Source organism: Marmota marmota, unplaced genomic scaffold, assembly GCF_001458135.2.
Source record: "Marmota marmota marmota unplaced genomic scaffold, marMar, whole genome shotgun sequence".
Lineage (NCBI taxonomy): Eukaryota > Metazoa > Chordata > Mammalia > Rodentia > Sciuridae > Marmota > Marmota marmota.
In genome coordinates, this window is record NW_025999999.1 from 3,278,183 (window position 1) to 3,300,206 (window position 22,024).

General features: G+C 47.2%; 1 protein-coding gene and 1 long non-coding RNA gene across 3 annotated transcripts; one reads left to right on the top strand and one right to left on the bottom strand.

Moving 5' to 3' along the window:
* Nucleotides 1-353: 353 nt before the first annotated feature.
* On the bottom strand, nt 354-2,279 carry Frat2 (FRAT regulator of WNT signaling pathway 2; the record flags this gene model as incomplete). Its single annotated transcript, XM_015494849.2, has 1 exon — nt 354-2,279. A coding segment is annotated over one exon (621 nt), but the record flags the coding sequence as incomplete, so codon positions are not given.
* A 5-nt stretch (nt 2,280-2,284) lies between these two features.
* On the top strand, nt 2,285-9,235 carry LOC107149760. 2 transcript variants are annotated; one of them, XR_001504459.2, is made up of 2 exons: nt 2,285-3,311; nt 8,305-9,235. It is a non-coding gene; the product is annotated as an uncharacterized LOC107149760 (long non-coding RNA). The 2 variants fall into 2 exon arrangements; XR_001504460.2 differs by having other exon boundaries at nt 8,334-9,235.
* The last annotated feature ends 12,789 nt before the right edge of the window (nt 9,236-22,024 follow it).

Below are 22,024 nucleotides of genomic sequence, written 5' to 3' on the forward strand. Positions count from 1 at the left end.
AGCACCCCTGGATTCAATCCCTAGCATCAAAAAAGAAAAAATGAAAACCCATCTCCCTCTAGACCAAGTATTTCTTTGCCCTCCGGTCCAGAAAATGTTTCTGGAATATGTTTTCCACAAAAGGAGTAAGAGCCCACCTGGCAGCTCCTAAAAACCTGGACTCAATTTTCTGATTGTGCAGAACATTAACCCAGGAGCACTCAAGGGCTGCAACTCTACAAGGATACAATGGTGAGCCCCAGCCACTTACCTAGGTCCCCCTAATTACTCTAAGTGCATTCTTCATTAATAAGGGTATGCCCTATAGGCTTTTATTTCCCTCCCCCATCTTCCAACAAAAAGCCAAACCATGCTCCAAAACAAAAATCAAATTTATTCAGCAGACATTTTAATTAAGAAATCCTATAAATCAGGACCACCACAAGTTCAGACACTCCGTTGCGAAGTGTACAGTCAATAGCTACATCTGGAGGATGAACAAGCCATTGAATCTTTAAAAAACTGGTTTAGCTACCTTAAAGTTTGGGGGTGGCACCTTACTAAAGCGCCATCAAGTTTCACAAGGGTAAAGCCAGCAGTTTCTCCTAGAGGAGAGTCACATTTTTAAAAGTTTCAGTCACTCACAAAGAAGAGCTGGCAGGCAGGAGGAAAATAACTGTGCATGAGGAACCACAGAGGCTCAGGCCCACCACTCCAGAGGGCCAGAACAGAGCAGAAAGGCGTCCAGGGCCTTCATCCAACCCCACAGAAAGGGCAGAGTAAGAAAGGTCGGCTGGGAGGACATGAGATTGTTTATGACCGTTTCTGAGAAAGCTAATGACATGGCCAAGAGTAGCCTTGCAAGAGGAGGAGTTCTGGAAAGAGGAAAGCACAGAAAAAGCAACTAACTCTTCTCACACGTCCCTCCCTGCCTGTGTGTCCTCGGGAGACTCCAAGCGGTGGCAAAGCACAAGACAGAGCTCTTCTTGGAGAGAAAAAGACACCAAAGGGTGAGTTAGCTCTTGTAGGAACCCCACTGCCTCTCACTTAGAGCATAAACGTGACCTTCAACCACGGGTGGCAAGGTCAAGTCATTTAAAAGTCCACAATCAAATTTAACTCTCCCAACTTCGAAATTATGCCCCTCCCTCCCATTCCATAAGTGGAGTCTCCCACCTCCTCCAGCCACGGATTAAGTGGCTTACGAAAGGAGGCGATGCCAACCCACCCAATGCCAAGATTTTATATTCTTCAACCCAGAATTTCTCTGCACAGCAATTATAGCACCATTTTCAGTAAGCTCCTCCACCGGAAAATAACGAGAAAATGTATCCGTATCACTAGTTTTCAAGTATTGTTAGAAAGCTCTCGCGATTCCCGCCCCTTTCCAGCCCTATCTTTAAAACAATCCAAGCACACGATGCCCACAAGGGCTAGGTCAGGTACACGTGGATGCAAGTAGCTGCCATAGGTCCCCCAGTTTATCCCAGGTCCTTGGCCCGGGGTGACCGGGGAAATTCTCACGCGACACGGACGTGCCTTGGTCCGTGCATTTCACCATACTTTAAGTTCTCGGACAGTACTGCCCGGGCCGGTTCCACTTCTGGGTTTAAGATCTTTCCAAGCGCCTGAGTGCAGCCTAAGCTGTCGCTCCCAGGAGTAGAGGCCGAGGCTTCAGATCAGGGTTGATGGGAGCAGGACGCAGAGTAGTACGCAGCGGCGTCCTCTTCCTTCTCCAGGGGGCCAGGGTCAGAGCAAGGCGCTCGAGGTCTGCAGGGCGACGGGGTCCGGTCCGCTGCGTCCGCCACCGGGCCCAGAGGCACCGTGGGGCTGGTGGCCGCAACCGCGGCGACGGCTCGCTGGAGCCTCCTCACTGCTTCTTTAATGAGGTTTCCCGACAGCACGAGCTGTTGCAGGAGGCGGTGGGGGTCGTCATCGCCCGCGCGTGCTCCGGCCTGGGTCCACCGTCGCTGTTGAATGCGCCGGGAGGCGCCGGCGCCACGGAGCCATCCTCGCCTGCACGGCCCGGGTAGTGCGCTGGGGCCTGAGGCGAGCTCCGCCACGCAATAGGGCGCAGCGCGACCCCGCACGCGACCGCGGTCCCCGAGGGCACAGCGTAGGGCTCCCGGGGGCGCGGGCCCCCCAGCTTCGGCCGACGCGGGCCGCAGCAGCAGAGGAACGGCCGGGGACCGGGCCTTGTCCGCCGGCAGCGCCGCCGGGGGCTGTAGCGGCGGCCCTGAGGACACGCACGGGGAGGCCGGACTGTCTTGAGTCGCGTCCAGCTGCAACGTCTGGCCGNGGAGGCTGAAGCTGAAGCCGGGGACGGGGAGATGCGGAAGCCGGGTCGGCGGGGTTGTAGCGCCGTGCGCAAGCAGCCGGAATCCTGACGGCTCGGGTTGATTTGTAAACAATGGATGACGTATGCGGACCCTACCATTGTGCCTAGCCGGGGGTGATGCGCGAGGAGACGCCAGAGCGCGGGAATCCGGGGAAGGGCAGGGCCGCAGCCAGAGCCTTCTCAGGTGTGTGATGGCTATCTGTCTGTGAGGGGCTCCTGGGCGTGGTAGCCACGTTCGTCCTGAGCGGCTCCCCCCAGCACTATAAAAAGATACGCACTCCGGGCGGCCACAGTTGGTTTCTCCCACTCACAGACACACCCACTCACACACCCAACCCCTCCTCCGCCGCGCCTGCTCCCTCCCCACGTGTCAGCACCTCTTGGGCCCGCCCTGTGTTCTGCCCAGCACTCTGCAGTCACCCACCCCTGCGCTGAGGACGTCAGGCCACACCGGCCAGCCTGCAATATGGAAGTGGGGGCAGGGAAGGGAGGAGGGAATCGCGAGTGAAGAAGGCACACTTTTAAGGAAGGTGGAATGGGTCCTATCTGGTATGAGGGAGTTTCCATTTCCTCTGACTAATCTAAGTTCCATTTCTTGGCAGAAGCCTTGCCCCTTTCCACTTCACCACCCATTCCCGCCTAGCGACAACCAGGCCATTGACAATGCAATACGTCAACCTGCCCGCCTTACTCCCGCCAATAGCAGGATCCCACGAAGGGAGCGTTGCCCCTTTGAATTCTGAGGCCTGATCAGTTCGTGCCAGTCCTCGAACGAACCTATGGTTGCATGGCTGCTGTCCCCATTTGAACGGGCCGGCAGCCATCTCCAATAAATCTCTTGGTTGAACCTCAGTTTCCAGTGTGATGGATCTGCTTTCATTGTGCCTTGACTCAGATGGGGCTGCCCTGCCTTTAAGCGGGACCCCCATCCCGCCGGAGATCACCACCTGAGCGGAGAGCACCTTCTTCACATCCACAATCGGCCTACAAATGGGTGAGTCTCCCTCTTCGGACTCCTAAAACCCGCGAGGCTCGGTAACAGGGAACTGGCCGGAGATTGTCAGGCAGTCCTTGTGTTGTTTTGTGGGGAGGAATACACCCCACCCAGACCTTCACAGTTGCAGTGGTCCTCTTGGAGTCATGCCCCTTCCTTACCAGCCTCGGCCACCTTGAGAACTGGTAAACCCCCTCCCCTCCTCGAACTTGGGTCTCCTCCTTCCCTTCTCTAGTTTCAAAAAGCCTGGCTCCAGGTGACCCATAGCTCCCACCGCCCTCTGGGTTCTCTCACTGGCAGATACCGATAACTCCCGAATCCTTGGCCTGAGGTCCTGTTTTAATATTTGGCTCAAGTGGGACACCTCTCCAGTCAACATTTCATACCCCTCCTCATTGCACCATGGGGGGTGCCTCCTTCCTGCCGGCAGACTCCCCTCTCAAATGCCTCTCAACAATTTGGACACCCTCAGCCTGACCTGAGATATCAAGCCCAAAAATTTGATAAAATTTTCAACTCAGGACTGGCCCAATTATCCCTTAGATAACCAAGCCAATTGGCCCCCTTATGGGTCCTTAGACCCCTGCCATTTTGTAGAATCTCTACAACTATTGGGAGCAATCGAGAAAAAGGGTAGAGATTTCATATATTCAAGCTTTCTCTCTCCTTCACTTGACTCCATCTCTCTGTACCTCTTGCAACCCAAAGCATGTATTTTTGGCTTATAACCGCCCCCCCCTTTCTGCCTCCTCACCAACTGATTTCCATCCAGCCAATGAGCCACCACCATATCAGCACCCAAATCCCCTTTCTCTTCCCTTGCTCACACCATCCCCGCCCCTTTGGCTCCTTCACGTTCTTCTCTGGGCCCTGTCTCACTTCCTCCTTCAGTCCTTCCACTCCCCATTCCCGTGCACAGTCTGTCCAGTCACACCCTACTTCAGTCATAGCTCCTTTTAGAGAGGTTGCTGGGGCCAAAGGGATCCTTAGGGTCCACGTCCCTTTCTCCATAGCAGACCTTTCACAGATTGAAAAACACTTGGGTTCCTACACCTCCAACTCTGCCTCATACATAAAGGAGTTTCAGTACTTACATCAAGCCTACTTTTCATGACATTTACATGATCCTGGCCAATATCCTTCTCCCAGAAGAATGCAGACAGGTCTGGGAACAAGCCCGTAACAATGCTGATGAGATCCATCAAACCACCTCCGTCCACCTGCTAGGTGCCCAGGCAGTTCCTGACCAGGATCCTAATTGGGACTACAATACCACTGCAGGATTGGCCCTGAGGGACCAATTTTCCACCAACAGGACTCAAGACAGGCAGCTCAAAAGGCGGTAAACTTTGAAAAACTCAAGAAATCATTTAGGATAAAAACGAGAACCCTTCCACCTTCCTAGATAGACCGAGTAAGGGTCTCCAGCAATATACTAATTTAGACCCTGAAACCCTTTGTGAGAGACAGCTTCTAATGACCTACTTCTTCTCTCAGAGTTACCCCAACATTAGGGCAAAACTTAAAAAACTGGAATGGGGACCCGTCATGCCGCAGTCTGGCTGGGCACACAATCACGAGCCACCACACAGCTTGTAGATTCAAACAGCAACTCTTTATTCCCGAACTCACACCAGCCGTCTACAATCACGTTCTGGGGAAATCCACGTTCTCTGCCCAAATCCACCTCCACTGGGCTTCTATCTCCCAAAATATACTGTCTGAATCCCGTGAGAACTCAAGGGGAACTCAGGCAGCAGGATACACCCTATTCCAAGCAGGAATAATCTTAAACCTTAAACCTGGAACCTAAACCGGGAACGCCCTAATCCGCCTTGGTCCTTGAGCAAGGTCACCTACATTCAATGTCACTGCAACATGGGGTACGCTGGCAAGGAAATTGTCATACCTACTTGGCTAATGGCTCCCAGCACCGTCAGACTCCTTGACCCCTCAGACTGAAGTCCTGGCCACAGCCTTTAAGGTATACCATAACTGGGATGAGAAGGCCAGGAAACAAAAACCCAGGTGCTGGCACAGGCTCTATGGGGACCTACCCCCACGGACCCCTTCGTTTCTGGCCAAATGCCCACCACCAAAGATGCTTCTTGGGCCCTGCTTTAAGTGCGGGACAAAAGGACACTGGGCATGAGAGTGCCCTAATCCCAGGTGTCTTAGGTGTCTATGCCCTAAATGCCAATTAGGGGGTCACTGGGCCATGGACTGCGCCAGCCCCCAAAGGGGAGCTGTGTTTGCCCCAAGCCCAGGCCTGGATCTTTTAGGACTGGCCACAGATGACTGAATGGGCCTTGGGACTCCCTCCCCGATGACCACTATCACCTCTCAGGAGCCCAGGGTCACTATTAAGGTGGATGGATGCCCAGTTAACTTCCTTTTAGACACAGGGGCCACTTATTCAGAGTGGGGACCCACTCTTCCATGCTGTTCCCCCATTGTCGGGGTAAGTGAACAAACCATCCTTTCCCACAAAACCCCCACACTGTCTTGTAGGTTCCACCATCCTTTCTTTCACCAATTTTTGGTAATGCCCCATTCCCCTATTGAGAAGGGACATCTTAGCCAAATTCCATGCCTCCCTCACACTCCATCTCAGCTTTTCTTTGTACTCACCCTTGCAGAAGCAACCCACTCGTCCACAGGCTCCCCTCCTTCTCCCTCTCCTGAGATTAAACCCTCAAATTTAGGACACTTCCACCCCCTCTCTGGCTCAATGTGTCCCTGTCAGAATTCGTCTTAAGGACTCTCAGCATTTCTCTTGTCAACCTCAATACCCTCTTCCAACTAGCAGTTTTCAGGGCCTACAGCCCATTATTAAGGACCTATGGCGCAAGGGCTTAATAAGACCAACCCACTCCCCTTTCAACACTCCTATTTTGGCTGTAAAGAAACCTAATGGATGGTACCACCTTGTACAAGACCTGCGAATCATTAATGAGGAGGTCAGACTCATTTACCCTCTGGTGCCAAATCTCTACACTATCTTCTCTTCCATTCCTTGCTTCTCTTTCCATTTCTCAGTAGTTGACCTGAAGGATGCTTTCTTCACCGTTCCCCTTGTTCAGGATTCTCAGGACATCTTTGCCTTCATCTGGACCGACCCTAAGACACATCATTCCTAGCAGCTTACCTGGATGGTCCTCCCTCAAACCTCCAGAGATAGTCCACATATCTTTGGCCAAGCCCTGGCACAAGACCTTCGGGGTCTTACTCTTCCCCATTCCACCCTTTTGTAGTATGTGGATGATTCACTCTTTGTAGTCCTTTCCGACCTATCTCCAAGAGTGACACTGTCTCCCTCCTTAATTTCCTCACCAGGGGCTGGGATTGTGGCTCAGTGGTAACACGCTTGCCTAGCATGCACGAGGCACTGGGTTCGATTCTCAGCATCATATACAAATAAATAAAATAAAGGTCCATCAACAACTTAAAAAAAATTCCTCTCCAAGAAGGGCTACTGGGGTCTCTCCTGAAAAGGTCCAGCTCTCACTATCAGCAATTATCTACTTAGGAGTCCAGGTGTCTCAGGGAAAAAAGGCCATCACCCTGGACCAGAAACAGTTGATTCCAAATTTGTCCATCCCACTCACCAAAGAAGATATTCTCTCTTTCCTGGGGCTGGCGGGATACTTCCAAGCCTGGAATCCTCAATTTTTCCCTTTTAGCTGCCCCACTGTACGATACAGCAAGGGGAAAATCATTGGCGACCACTCCTAATGCCATCCCAGCTCCATTCCATAAACTTTGGTAGGTCCTCCTCGAGGCCCCCACGCTCACTTACCTGACATGCATAGATTCTTTGTTCTATATGTCCTAGGGGTGCTAGGCCAACAGCAGGGACCAACATTTGCTCTAGTAGCCTATCTATCCAAACAACTGGACCCTACCGTCCGGGGATGGACCTCCCTGTCTCATAGCTGTGGCAGCCACCTATGATTTGGAGTGTCAGATGGGGGAGGGGTTCAGGATAAGGCCCGCCACCATGTTGCATCCCACCAGAAAGCTCTTAAATCTGTCAGATGGGAGTCCTTACCGAAGGACACCCTTCTAATCCAGATCATTAACACCACTCATCATCTGAGGCACTGGTTACCCCACTGACTAACCCCACATTGGCTCAGGGATGCTGGCTGCGCCTCAAGGCAGGATTCTTTCACTAGTTGCCAGCCCAATACAACTAAACTCCTCATTGGTCAACGGCTCACTGATCCTCAATGAAACTACTTCCACAACAGTTGACATCTCCCAAAAACTTTCAGGGGTTCCCCTTTATCAGGTTGCCGACACATGTCTCAACTCTTCCAGGAACACGTCTGTCAGGAACTTACAAGATGAACAGTGTGCTCAAATAATTACCCATAAAGTATCTTCCAAGCCCTCTTGTCCACCGACCCCCCTGAGGCATCCTTCTTATGCGGGACACCTGTGTACCATGCTTGCCCCCAAGATGGAGCAGCACATGCACACTAACCCTTTTATTCCCATCCATAGATGTTGTCTCAGGAGACAAGGATATTCCCATCCCCCTCATGGCTCACATAAACCCCTTACTGGCTATTCTGGAAATAACAGCAGGACTGGCTACAGGCACAGCAGGGATAACAACGTCCCTTACCTACTACCACCAGTTGTCTAGCCAAATCTATCTTAACTCTCCAAAGTCAGCTAAGTTCTTACAAAACCACCGCAGCTTAGACTTGCTTACAGCGGAGAAGGGAGGACTTTGCCTATATCATTTCAGGAAGAATGCTGTTTTATGTTAATCAGTCAGGAGTGGTAAAAAATAAGATCAAAAACTATAAGAGCAATTAGAGAAAAGGAAACAACAGATGGCCCAGTCCTCTCTATGGAATATGTCTCCAGGTTCTGTTATCGGTTGGGTCCTCCCATTACTTGGCCCTCTAATTGGGATTTTTTGTTTGTTTGTTTTGTGCCTTTCTATCCTGTATCATAAAATTCCTACAAAATCAAATAGGCAGAATATCTAATCAGACCTTTAACCAGCTTCTCCAGGATTACCAGCTACTTGCTGCCTCAAAGACACCTATTCCTCATGTGAAGGCCTCACCAACTGCTGACGGAACTTTATCACTTTGAATATGGAGCTACAAAATGGAAACACGACTGGAGGAACTTCATTAGCCTGTCACCCAGGATTTCTAGGCCCATTCGCCCTCGGGTGCCTCCTCCTGACCGCTGGCCTTTTCTCAGCCAATCCCTCTGCTGGACCTCCTGCCAGAAGCTAATGTTGTGTCTCCTCATTCTTCTCCTTCTCGTTGCCTTCGGGTGTCTTCGGTGTCTTTAGGCTCATCATGTGGCTCACCTGGTTTGTGGAGTTCGTGGAGACCCTCCGACAGGACAGCTGGCTGATTCCCCCATTTGCAGTGACGAGGATTGGATGGAGACTCTCCATGATCTGTGGCTTCAGGGAACTTTCATGGATTTCAGCCCAGAGGAAATTTATGGCTTCGATGCCTGGGTCTTCACGATGATGCTTCTTCTCTGTCCGTTTTCAGACATCCCTCCCCTTCTTTTCCCACATCTTACCACCTCAGCAGGAATTAGCCAGACTAAGTCAGCGCCCCCATCCCCAATTTAAAGCAAAATAGGGAGGAATGTTAGGTACGAGGGAGTTTCCATTTCTCAGCAGAAGCCTTGCCCCTTCACGCTCTACCACCCATTCCCGCCTAGTGACAACCAGGCCATTGACAACACAGTATGTCACCCTCCCTGCCTTCCACCCACCAAAAGCGTTGCCCCTTTGAATTCTCAGGCCTGATCAGCTTGTGCCTGTTCTCTAACGGACCTACCTCACCCAGTGCTGATGGGTGTGCGGCTGCTGTCCCCACTCGAGCAGGTGGGCAGCCATTTCCTTGCTTCCAATAAATCTCATGGTTGAACCTCTATTTCCAGTGTGATGGATCTGCTTTCAGGTCGGAAGTGGGGGTCACAGATACTTCCCCATCCCCAATCATTGAAACCTCCCAGGCACAAAGCGAGACAAGGAATGACTACCGCTTGCTTGCCTGGAGAGTTGCTTGTGTTTTTTGTTTTGTTTTGTTTTTAAGGTTCTGAAATGGCACCCCCTTTCTCCACAGAAAAGTCATAACTGGGCTTCTCCAGAAATCTTCACCATGGCTGATTTTAGGACTGTTAGCAAAAGAGTCTCTACAAGAGTTCAATGTAGATAAGCTTCCAATTTTCATGTTGCCCTGTTTTACTTGGCCACTGGCTAGGAAGAAACCAGCACTTCAGGTGCTGGACACCCCCTTACTAGTTTCTCACAAACATGTATCCAGTACAGTAGTTTGTAGAAATGTGTAAACCAGGCCTCTGGCCTTGAGCTGGGCTTCACAGAGATGTCTACATTTCTAAGATAAGAGAAGGTACCAATTGGGCTCCATGGTAACAGCTGGCAGGGGGAAGAAAGAAAGGGGAGAAGAAGCTCTCCCCTTCTCAGGTGCTGTCCTTGAAGGGTTAACTTGCCCAGAACAGTGAAAGAAAAAGCTGCTTTTATGTGAACTTCTGAGCCCCTCCCCTTACATGCTGGGTATAAAATTCCCTGAACTCCAGGTTCAGGGGATTGATTGATTACAGCAAAAGCTGTGCCCTCTGAACCTGGCTGCAGCCAAGTAGGACTGTTTCCTGCTATCTTCAGTGCCTTGCCTCGTTTGTCCCTACAACAATTCAAATAGAAATATAGGGACTGTGGACATTTTCTCAATTATAGGACTCAAATCATGGTTGAACAATTTTTTCCCTTAGGTTTCTTTTTTCTTCAGGATTTTTTTCTATAAAGATATATTTTACAAACAACCATGTGTACAATGTTATATACTTTTTTTAAACTTTGTATTGCAACCAGAAGCATTTTTTCATGTTATTCATGCACTTTGAAAACATTTTAGTGATTACGGAAATTTCCACTAAATATATGTCATTGTTTAAATTCCTTTAACGTTTGCTGTTTCCCTAATTTCCCTGTTGTAAATAAGTGTGACTTAACATTTTTGTCCATCAAACTTTTCCATATTTATATTTCTTTCCTTAGAGCGTAGCGTGTTCCCAGTAGAATTTTAGGTCAAAGGATATGGATATTATTTTAATGTTTTGATAAATACATGAAATAACTTTCTGAGATTTGGGTAAATGTCCTCCCCTATCATTGTGCTAGTGTACTTTATTTATTTATTTATTTTTTTTAAAGATAGAGTGAGAGAGGGAGGGGGGGAGAGAGAGAGAGAGAATTTTTAATATTTATTTTTTAGTTTTCAGCGGATACAACATCTTTGTTTTGTATGTGGTGCTGAGGATCGAACCTGGGCCGCACGCATGCCAGGCGAGCGCGCTACCGCTTGAGCCACATCCCCAGCCCCAACTAGTGTACTTTATTTATTGTACCTTCACCAACATTTAATTGTTACTGAAATTTTTTTTTGCTGATTTCATAGATGGAATTGGTATCTTCTGTCAGTTTACAATTTTTTATTTTAGTTAGAGCAGTTTTCTAAATGTTTGTTAACCAACTGTACTTCCTTTTTGTAAATCGTTCCTAATAAGTTTTTCCTAGAGTTTTCCCATGTCTGTGTACCAGAGGTTAACCCTTTGCTTTCACTTTTTACTACAAATATTTCTTCAGGGCTTTTTTGTTGTTGCTGTTGTTGACTCTCTACAATTTTTTTTACCAGTTAAACAGAACATTTTAATGTAGTCAGATCTATAAAATTCTTTCCTTTGAGACTTCTAACATGATGCTAAATTTAGAGTCTCCTTGCCTTCAGAAAGTTATTAAATATTCAGTTCTATTTTCTTTAGATTTTTCTAATGCCTGGATTTTTTTCCCCAAATCCATCTGGGATTAATTTTGGTCTTTAGTGCAGAGAGATGACATGAAATTAATTTTTTTCCTCCCAGAGAGCCTGCCAACCAGGGCAGAGGTGTGTGGGCAGTGTACACAGCCACTCCTGTCCTTTAGTTCCCAGTTGCTGGTTAAACTGGTGGTTGTGAGGACTGGGTGGGGATGGGAATATTTTGACCAGTCTCTTGTGTGGAGTCAAAAGAACCCAGAACAGGTTACACAAAGACCTAGAATCAAGTCTCATTCCTGCTACATCCTGGGTGTGGGACTCTTGGCAAATCAGTTTACAAGTGTTTTCACTTGTAAAATGGAAAAAATAATCCCTGCCCTGCCTCCCTCTGAGGATTGTTTTCAGGATCAAATGAGATAATGGGAACAGGCTTTGTCAGGCATTACACAAATGTACTGAGGGATTAGGTCCAGTGGTTTACTAACAGAGGCCTGGCTCCATTCCAGCGATTTCCCCAAGGAAACAGCTAATATATTAATGATGAGATTCCCCCCAGCAGTCCACTAAGTAAAGTATACCCTGGAGGCATTCTTCCTTGAACTGGTGGGGTCCCTTAAATTCTGCCTCAGTCTACCCTGAGCTGGAATTGTCTAGGGCCTTCCTGAAGGCAGTCCAGGGGCTCCCAAGGTGTGTCACCACAACTAGTTCTACAGGTTTCAGTGATGAAACCTTTCCCAGCAGGCAGCTCCCACCTCCGCTTCTGTTGGAGTTCTTCACACACTTTACTGATGAGGGTGGGAAGTCATTCGCCCCAGAGAGAGAGAGAGCGTTTCATTTTCATTCTGATGGTACTCATTGGAGAATTTCAAGGGGAATGGAAATTAGGGGAGGGCTTATGGATTTCAGTAGAGTTAAAATGGCAATTTTTCCCCCTCCTCTCCGTAAGATGATGCCTGACTGTAAGTAGAGAAAAGCAGTTTTATGCTCCATTGACTTTAAACATTAATGGGTCTGGCGAAGCTATTGTCTCTAACCCAGCATCCCTGGAAGTTGTTTTGTCTTCCTGTCAGGATAATTCCAATAGTGTTCTTACTACTATAGGAAATGGAGCTTTGAAATGGCATTCCTTAAAAAAAAAAAAAAAAAAAAAAAAACCCTTCCCTTCCCTTTGTAATGTTGCTTTTGTGTGCAGATTGCTATGTAAATATGCCTAGACATGGATATTACACTGTTCATTATAGAGATGAATGCATTACAGGAGGCCGCTCCATTTTCTGGAGGCACTCCTCTGGAGAGCTCTGAGAGGGAAGTGCTATGCTGGACCAGTGGGAGGTGAAGAAATGCCCTGGATTAAGAAGCAAAATATAAGATGCCAAAGTCTTCAATGCAATTAAAAGTAATGAGAAGGTATCAAAGGGGAAGCAATGAGAGCTTGTGTGCCTGGCCCACTGGCTGACTGCCTGGAAAGAGACACTGAGAGCATTCAGAAACACTGGGGAAGAACACAGGATTCAAGGGGTTCCTGCATTCAGGCAGACTGCTCTGAAATCCCCCCCAGAGAGTTGTTTGCTATGAGGACCTTGTTTTAAATTATCTGAGACACCAGCAAGGGTAACATGGGATGGACAGTAGGCTTGGAATCCCGTCTAAATGTGGTCACTTCATCCTTCTTTTCCTCTGGTTCCTAATCTGTAAAATGGGGGATACTGTGTTCTAGAAGACTTACCATGTGGACCTTGTGGGTGGTGCTGGAGTTGAGTTAGACTCTTGGGAACAGAAACAATTTTAGGCATGTTTAAATTCAGAAGGGGCAAATTCTATGCTCTAGTCCATTAGTGGATGAGTAGATAAACAAATTGTGGTTATAGTTATACAGTCAGATTTTATTTAACCTAAAAAAAAAAAAAAAGAAGTACTGACACATATTACAACATTCTCCTCCAAAACATTATGCTAAGTGAAAGAAAAGAGATATGAAAGGTCACATTGTAGGATTCCAGTTACACAAAATATCTTGAGATAAATAAGATAAAAAGCAAATGTTTTTTAGGGCTGGGCCAGGGGAGGTATTGAGGCAGGGGAGTGACTGCTAATTGGGTGAAGGGTTTGCTTTTGGGGTGATGAAAAGTTTTTGGAACTTGATGGAGCTGGTGGTGCACTAAATGTCATTGAGTTGAACATTTTTAAAATGGTTAATTTTTTTTCCCCAGAGATAGGGATCAAACCCAGGGCCTCACATATGCTAGACAAGTGACCTACCACTGAGCTACATCTCCAACATGGTTAGTTTTAGATTATGTAACTTTTACCTCAATGAAAAAAATTATATGATTTTTTTCCTTTCTTTCTTTTTTTCTTGTGCTAGGGATTGAATCCCGGGTCTTGTGCATGCAAGGCAAGCACTCTACCAACTGAGCTATATCCCCAGCCCTCGTATTTGTTATTTGATCCATTCTTTGTGATTAGAACCACAGTTTATTTGCTGATATGAAATAATCACATTTTCACCATGTTTCCAATGCAGGGCTGATCTTTTTCAACTTTGAGGTCACATTAAAAATAACACATTAATCAGGCATTTTGGTACAAAACCTGAAATCCCAGCAACCAGGGAAGCTGAGGTAATACGATCCAAGATCAAGGCCAGCTTCAGCAACTTAGCGAGACCCTGCTCAAAATAATATAAAAAGGACTGGGAATGTAGCTCAGTAATAAAGTGCCCCTCAATTCAATCCCCAGAATTGAAAAAAAAAAAAGTTTCCACTGCCTGATTCTCTCACTCTGGTCTCCAGTTACTTTTTTTTTTTTCTGACCAAGGTGAACTGGGGCATCATTTTTCCTCAGCAAAGAAGTGAATGGCAGTCCAGAGGCAGCCAGGGAACCACAGTGGGTCTGATGATGATCTTAAGTAATCCTTCTCATCCCAAAGCTTTCTTTGGGTCACCCGCCTCTCTCCCTTGTGCTAAAGATGCAGGCTGGAAAAGCGGATAAAATGCCATGCATAATGAGTTAGGAAGTAGTTCTGGAGAAAGTGACCCAGCTGCCAGGCACGATGGTGCACACCTGTAATCCCAGTTGCTGAGGAGGCTGAGGCAGGAGGATCATGAGTTCAAAGCCAGCCTCAGCAAAAATGAAGCACTAAGAACTCAGTGAGACCCTGTTTCTAAATAAAATACAAAATAGGGCTGGGGATGTGGCTCAGCAGTTGAGTGCCCTGAGTTCAATCCCTGGTATCCAAAAATAAAAAAGAAAGTGACCCAGCTGGCACCTCAAGGGAGTGTGGCAGAGTATCCACGAAACCCCTTTTTTCTCTTCTCCAGGAGCACAGTTAGAACATGCTGCCCATCTCCTTTGCAGATAAAATGGCCAAGTGACTTAAGGTCTAGCCAGTGAAATGTGAGTAGAAGGTGAGGTGGACTGACCATAAGAACTTCCCTTGCATGATCATGAAGCGTTCTTTCCTATTGTGCCAACAGGATATCAATACTGAGGGCAATCTTGGAAGCCACTTGTGGAAGATAGCAATGCCACCACACAGCAACTAGAAAAATCTATATATGGTTGTCCCTCCGCATCTATGGAGACTAGTTCAAGACCTTCCAGGGATACTAAAATTCATGGATGCTTAAGTCTCTTACATGTAATGGCATAGTATTTGCTTATAACCTATGAAAGAACATCCTCCCATATGCTTTAAATCATCCTTGCCAGGTGCAATGGCACACGCCTGTAATCACAGTGCCTCGGGAGACCGAGGCAGGAGGATCGAAAGTTCAAAGCCGGTCTCAGAAATTAGCAAAGTCCTAAGCAATTTAGCAAGACCCTGTCTCTAAATAAAAAATAAAAAATGGGCTGGGGATTATAGCTCAGTGGTTAAGTGCCCCTGGGTTCAATCCCTGGTACCAAAAAGAAATTTGTTTTTTGCTATACCTATGGTTTAGGGAACAATAATGACAACAAGAAAAAATATCTGCTTGGTGAAAACCCAATTGTTATTTTTTTTCCAATGTTTTTGATTTGAGCTTGGTTGAATCTGAAAATACAGAACCCATGATGTGGTGGCAGGCCAACTGGAGATTGTTACAAGAATTTGAAAACAACTTTATTTTGTTAAGTGCTGAAGTTTGCAGGTTTGCTACAACTTCTAGCATAACCCCAACTGATACAGAAGAGTGAAGGTTAACAGGGAAAAGAGGAGTGGAAAGAGAGCAGAGCACCCGAGCACCTTGGAAAAATTCAATATGGCTGGCGCACACAGGGCCAGGTGGGGTGTAGGTGGCCAAGGAGACCTTATTTGCATTTTTAAAAGAGCAGTACCCCCAGAAGTTCCAGGGGAGGAGGAAACTAACCTCCAAGAAGTGAACACGGAAGCCAGATGTCAGGGTGGGACTGATGGTAAGGCAGTGGCCTCTGATCACCTGCAGTTCTGACAAGCCCCAGCCCAATTGAGTTATGTTGGCTTCATTTGGGACAGTCTCCCCTTTCTGTTTCCCAGGTCCCACAGGCCTTCCATTTCACAGGATCTTAGGGTGTGTCTCCTAAAGAAGGCGGGTAGCTTCAATTAGGCCACCTAAGGGTGTCCCCTTAAGGCTTTGCTTCCCGTTTCTGGTGGACAGGGAAGGGGAAGGGGCAGGCAATTCCATCTGCAGACTCCACCGCGCAATCACACTCAGGCCCTCTCTTTCCCACTTCAGATTCTTGTGGGTGATCCCAGGGATCTCCTTGGAGACAGCAGCAATCTCGTCCACAGACCTCATAGAACCTCACCTGGGAAAACATGACACTCCTCCCGCTACCCGGCACATGAAGGTGCCCTGTGTGCGGGTGTGGGGACACACACACATACACACACACACACACACACACACACACACACACACCAGAACTACCTGGCCATCTGGCAATTCAGCCTTACAGGCATCAAGTTCGTTTTGTGCCCCGAGGCCTGGTGAGCTGTCTGTGGCCCTCTCCTGCGTCATCCTGACCAGCTTTGGAAGTGAGCATCAGGTTGAGTCAGCAACCTGGGTTCTAGCCCTGATTTCTCCAGCACCTGGTGTTGAGCAGCAGCTTCCCTCTGGGCCCCAGGGTTTCTTGCGAGTTCACCCAGCAACGAGTTCAGACTCATACCTGAAGGTTCTCTGGCTCTAGGATGCTGGGTTGGTGAGGCAGCTGTGGAGTCCAGGCCCATCCTTTCTAGCCCTTCCTCATGGTCCTTGGACAGCTAGCCCCCCAAAACTGACAGGAGAACTGGGCCATTTCCCTGTGCTCCCTGTTTCCTCCTCTGTTGAATGGGTGTGTTAAAAACACTCAACTCAGAGGTCTTCTGAGGCGGGGAAGAGCCTGTGGGCTCCCAGCCCCTAGGAAACCATGGCCTAAGCCTTCTGGAGGCACACTTCTCAAAACCTGTCCACCTCGATTTGGGGCTCATTCTCTTCTCTCTTCTACTGAGTTTTTTGGTTTGGTCATTTTGCAGTGCTGGGGGAGGGAGACATAGGGCTTCTTTGTGCCTGCTACACACTCACTCCCTGAACTACAGAGACATACCCCTAGTTCCCACCACAGGTTTTTTGTTTGTTTGTTTGATACCTGGATTGAACTCAGGAGCACTCCACCACTGAGCCACATCCCGGCCCTATTTTGTATTTTATTTGAGACAGGGTCTCACTGAGTTGCTTAGTGCCTCACTTTTGCTGAGGCTGGCTTTGAACTCACCATCCTCCTGCCTCAGCCTCCCGAGCTGCTGGGATTACAGGCATGCACCACCACACCCAACTTCTGAGTCCATTTTCTGGTGTTATAAACAAAACACTCGAGACAGGTAACTTATAAACAATAACTTATAAATTTAGCTCCTGATTCTGGAGGCTGGGAAGTCCAAGTGCATGGCTCTGGCAACTGCTAAGCATCTGGTGAGGGGGGCTTCCTGCTGCATCATAACATGGCAGAGGCCATCCCATGGCCAGACAGAGCAAGCCACTCTCTTGATCAGAGCCCTCATGACCCAGTCACCTCCCAAAAGCCCATCTCTTAACACTGGTGTACTGGAGGGCAAATTTCCAATACGTGAAATTTGGGGAGACACATTAAAAGCATAGCATTGAGAAAGCATTATCTACTTCTCCAAAGCACTTCCTGGCTCTCTGGAGGAAGGGAGTTGACTTGGGAGCAGGAGGGTGAAGGACAGAACCCACTTTTCTGACTCCGACCAGTGCTTCAGTGGCCGCTAAGCCTGCTGGTAAGCCCTCTGCCTGGAGAGCCCACAGCATAGGAAGAGCAAAGGAGGCCAAAGAAGTGAATGGGTAAGGAGCACCCTCCCACCCGCTGCAGGTGGGTTCCGCTCCTGTAAGCCTGCATCCTTACCAGGGCCTTTCTTGTTTCTTTGCAAATAAAACCATTTTAAAACATATTGTACATCTGTGTTCATAGCAGCATTACTCACCATAGCCAAAAAGTGGAAACAACTCAGTGGTCTATCTACAGATGAATTGATTCACAAAAAAGAGTATGTAATAAAATGGAATATTATTCAGCTGTAAAAAGGGATGAATTAGTGATTATGCTTGTGTCAAACTTGAAATATTATGCTAAGTGAACAAAGCCAGGTACAAAAGACCACGTGTATGATTTTATTTATGTGAAAAGTCCACAGTGGACAAAGCTATAGAAACAGAAACTAATTGCCAGGAGCTGGAGGGAAGGGAGAGTAAAGGATGAGGAATTACTGGCTAATGGATACATATGTGTGATAGAAGTGTTCTTGGATCAGATAGTGATGATTGTTGTGAATATATTAATAATAAATTGTTCACTTAAAAGAGTGAGTTTTGGACTAGAGGGTGTAGCTCAGCGGTAAAACACTTGGCTAGTGTGCAGGAGTGTGAGTTCTATCTCAATAAAGCCATTATTTTAAAATGACCAATAAGAAAAGGAAATATCAAGTATGGTGCAGTGGTGCATGCCTGTAATCCCAGCAACCTGGGAGGCTGAGGCAGGAGGATCATAAGTTTGAGGTCAGCCTCAGCAATTTAGTGAGACCCTCAGCAGCTTAGCAAGACCCTGTCTCAAAATTTAAAAATAAAATAAAGACCTGGAGATGTAGCTCAGTGGTAAAGCACTCCTGGATTCAATTCCCACTACCAAAACAAAAAATGCCCCCAAAGACCTGGGTTCTTTTCAGTTCTTCACGGCGTTGGTTTTATCCTGTAGCTAGTTAACCTCAACACAGCAGTTCGTTGGGAACACGCTTCCTAATTCAAAGCATGCAGTCTGTGTAACAGCATCTTTTTCAAAAGGGCTGTGATTTGCCATTAGACTCCATAGATAGCTCACATGCAGTCCTCCGAGAGCCAGTGCAGGGTCAGCCTCGCCAGTGCTGCATTACACCCCGCGTGGAGAGTGCCGGGAAGGGAAAAGTACAGAATGGATGCTGGGGAAGCAGCCAAGAAATGATCACTGTTGAAAAGGAGACGCACTGGCCTGTGATGCCAGCATCTCACAAGGCTGAGTCAGGAGGATCCCCAGTTCCAAGCAAACCTAGGCAACTTCAAGGCCAGACTGGGCCACTTACAGAGACCCTGTCTCAAAATTTAAAAATAAAGAGCTGGGGTTATAGCTCAGTGGCAGAGCACCCCTGGTTCAATCCCCAGTACCACAAAAAGAAAAAGGGATATGAACAATAACATAGTGTGAGCCTGTTCTTTGGTTTTTTTGTTTTTTCTTGCTCATGTTTTACTGTCCTTAATAGGCCTGTTTATTTATTTGTTTAGTACTAGGAAATTAACCCAGGGGGTCTTTACCCCTGAGCTATATCTCCAGTCCTTTTTATTTTTTATTATGAGGCAAGAGTCTTGCTAAATTGCTGAGGCTGACCTTGAACTTGGGATCCTCCTACTCACCCTCTCAAGTCCCTGGGATTACAGGTGTGCGTCACTGTGCCTGGCTCTGGCCAGTTATCTTCGATGACAAGATATCATATTTGTAGAAATAATGAGGGACCCAGAATGGTGTTGCCATCCTCCATAGAGGATCTGTCTGTCTCTGCTAGGCACATGGGAATACTAGCAGTTCAGAACCAACTTTGTCTGAGTTCTAGCCTCAAGATTCCCTGGGTCACCCCAGATGACATGATCATGGTTCTCAAGACAGTCTAAAACACTCATCTTACTCCTAACTTCTAGATTGTAGAACACTAGGGAGGGCCCTGACCTAAGGAGGGTGTGTGTATGTTTAAAATGTTTGGGTCCCATTCCTGGTAGTTCCCAAACTTTAACATTCATTCCCTTAGCCACTTGAGGCCACCAAAAGTGCATTTCAGTCTTACAACTGACTCTAAATTATTTGTACCACCACCACTTAGACAAAAGTTCCTCTGTTGTGGTGGCAGTAGTGGTGGTGCTGGGGACTGAACCCAGGGCCTTGGGCATGCCAGGCCAGTGCTCTACCACTCAGCAATATACCCCCACCCTTTATGTGTTAAACTTTAGGACATGGTCTCACTAAATTGCCCAGGGTGGCCTCGAACTTGCAATTCTTCTGCCTCAGCCACCTGAGTAGCCAGGATTTCAGATCTATACCATCAAGCCTGCCCCTCTCTTGTGGGCCTCATCTCTCCTTTCTAGTCTCAGTTGGGCAATACCTCACTGTTTTGCTAGGTTTGTTATTGTTTTATGGTTACTAGGGATTGAACTCAAGGTCTCACATTTGCTCTGCAAGCCATTTATTACTGAGCTTCATACCCAGACCTTTTTATTTTGAGATAGGATCTTGTTAATTTGTCCAGGCTGGCGCTGAACTCTCATGCCTCAGCCTCCCCAATAGCTGTGCATTACCTGCCTTCTATTAGCTCTTTGTTGCTTTTAAGTGTTGTCTTTTATTTATTCATTCATTTTTTAGTGCTGGGGATTTTACCCAGGGCCTTGCATATGCTAGGCAAGCCCTCTACCGCACAGCTATACCCCAACACTGTCTTTTTAAATATATATAATCCCACTTCCCTTTAAATGAACTTCAGAGAGAAGTTTGGACTGAACTGCCAAGTTCACGAAACTCCCTTGTCCCTAAGACCAATACCTGACTTCTTACTTGACTGCTCATCAGGTTCCATGAATTTCATGACCCCTTTTCCTTAACACGTCGCTTTCACCTAGCTTCCAGGGTACCACATTCTCCTGGTTTTATTTTATTTCTTCTACCCTAGTAGCTATTCCTCCTTTATTGGCCTTTATTCTTGGAGTGTCCCAGGCTTGGGCCTTAGAGTTGTTCTCTTTGTCTACATCACCCACCTGTTGATATCCCACTCTATTTGCTTGACTTGCCTGAAGTCTCCCCCAGCTCTGTCGGTGAACGCTCTCTGCATGATTCCCATTACTCAGGCCAAGAGTCATCCCGATTCCTTTCTTTCCTTTCACATCCCACATCCAATTTCCCTTTAAGACATATCCAGAATCCAACTGCTGCCCAGCACCTTACTACAAAGCCCCTGGTTCAAGTTACCATCATCTTTTGCTTGAATAATACATTAATATTCTAACTAGTGGGGCTGGGATTGTGGCTCAGTGGTAGAGTGCTTGCCTACCATGTGTGTCACTGGGTTTGAACTTTTATTTATTTTTGGTACCACATAAAAATAAATAAAAGTACTGTGTCCATCTACAACTAAAAAAAAAAAATTCTAACTAGTCTCACTGTTGCTGCCCTGGACCTTCTACAGCCTATTTTCTGCACAGACTTCAATCATTCTTTAAAAACCCAAGGCAAGGTAGGTTTTGGGGTGCAGACCTGTAATCTCAGCAACCTCAGGAGGATGATTACAAATTGAAGGCCAGTCTGGGCAACATACTGAGACGCTATCTCAAAATTTAAAAAAAAAATAAAATATCTGTAGATATGAGTATCATGTTCAATCCCCAGTACTCCCCCAACTCCCCCCCCCAAAATAAAAATTTAAAAGAAAATAAACAAAAATGCCCAAATTGAATTAGGTCAGTCTCTTACCCAGCCCGTCCTCCAATTTGAGTTGGGATAATCCAAAACAGTGTGAGAACTAAAACCAGCCCTGGCCACTTCATTTTCTTCCTTGCTACTCTGTTTGGGCAACCCTGGCCTCCCGGTATTTACTTGAAGAAGCTAGTGGTTTTCTGCTGCAGGGCCTTTATACATATTCTTTTTTAGTCTGAGACATTCTTTCTCCCCTTATTTGCCTACAACAGCAAAGCTCCAAAGTGGAGGAGCCCTCTACCAGCAACCACACACACATGACTGTACAATTTAAGGAAAATAGTGAGCCTGGTGTGCAATGGAGGCTTGAGATAGGCCCAACCTAAGCCCATCTTCCAACCAGTTACCTTTAGGCTCCAGTACTTGGGAAGTTTGGACCCTTGGTTATTTGGCTCCCTAAAGCCTACTCATCCTTCAGGTCTTTGCCAGGAGGCCTTCCTTCCACAGCCCCTTTGTCCAGCTCAGGTCCTCCAGTGGCAACTGTGCTAAACTTTCGTAGCACTGTTCTAGTTAGGTTTTACTGTTTGAGTGTCTCCGCTATAGATATTGTCAAGGCAAGTGTCCTCTCTGTATTGCTCATTACAGTATCTCCCATGTCTCACAAAATGTTTTTTGGAAGTCCTTTGCTCAGAATAAATTCACAATAAAAATGTATGTGTGTGTGTATGAAAGAGGGAGAGAAAATAAGGAATGTGGATGAAGAAAATGATGGAAAGAAAGGAAACTTACAGGCCAACTGTATCCCTTCCTTGAAGGCAGAAGAGGAACTCACAGCCCAGCACAGCTCTGCCCCACCCTTCATGTCAAAAGTCAACCCTGGGGGCTGGGGTTGTGGCTCGGTGGTAGAGCGCTTGCCTAGCATGTGTGACACTGGGTTCGATTCTTAGCACC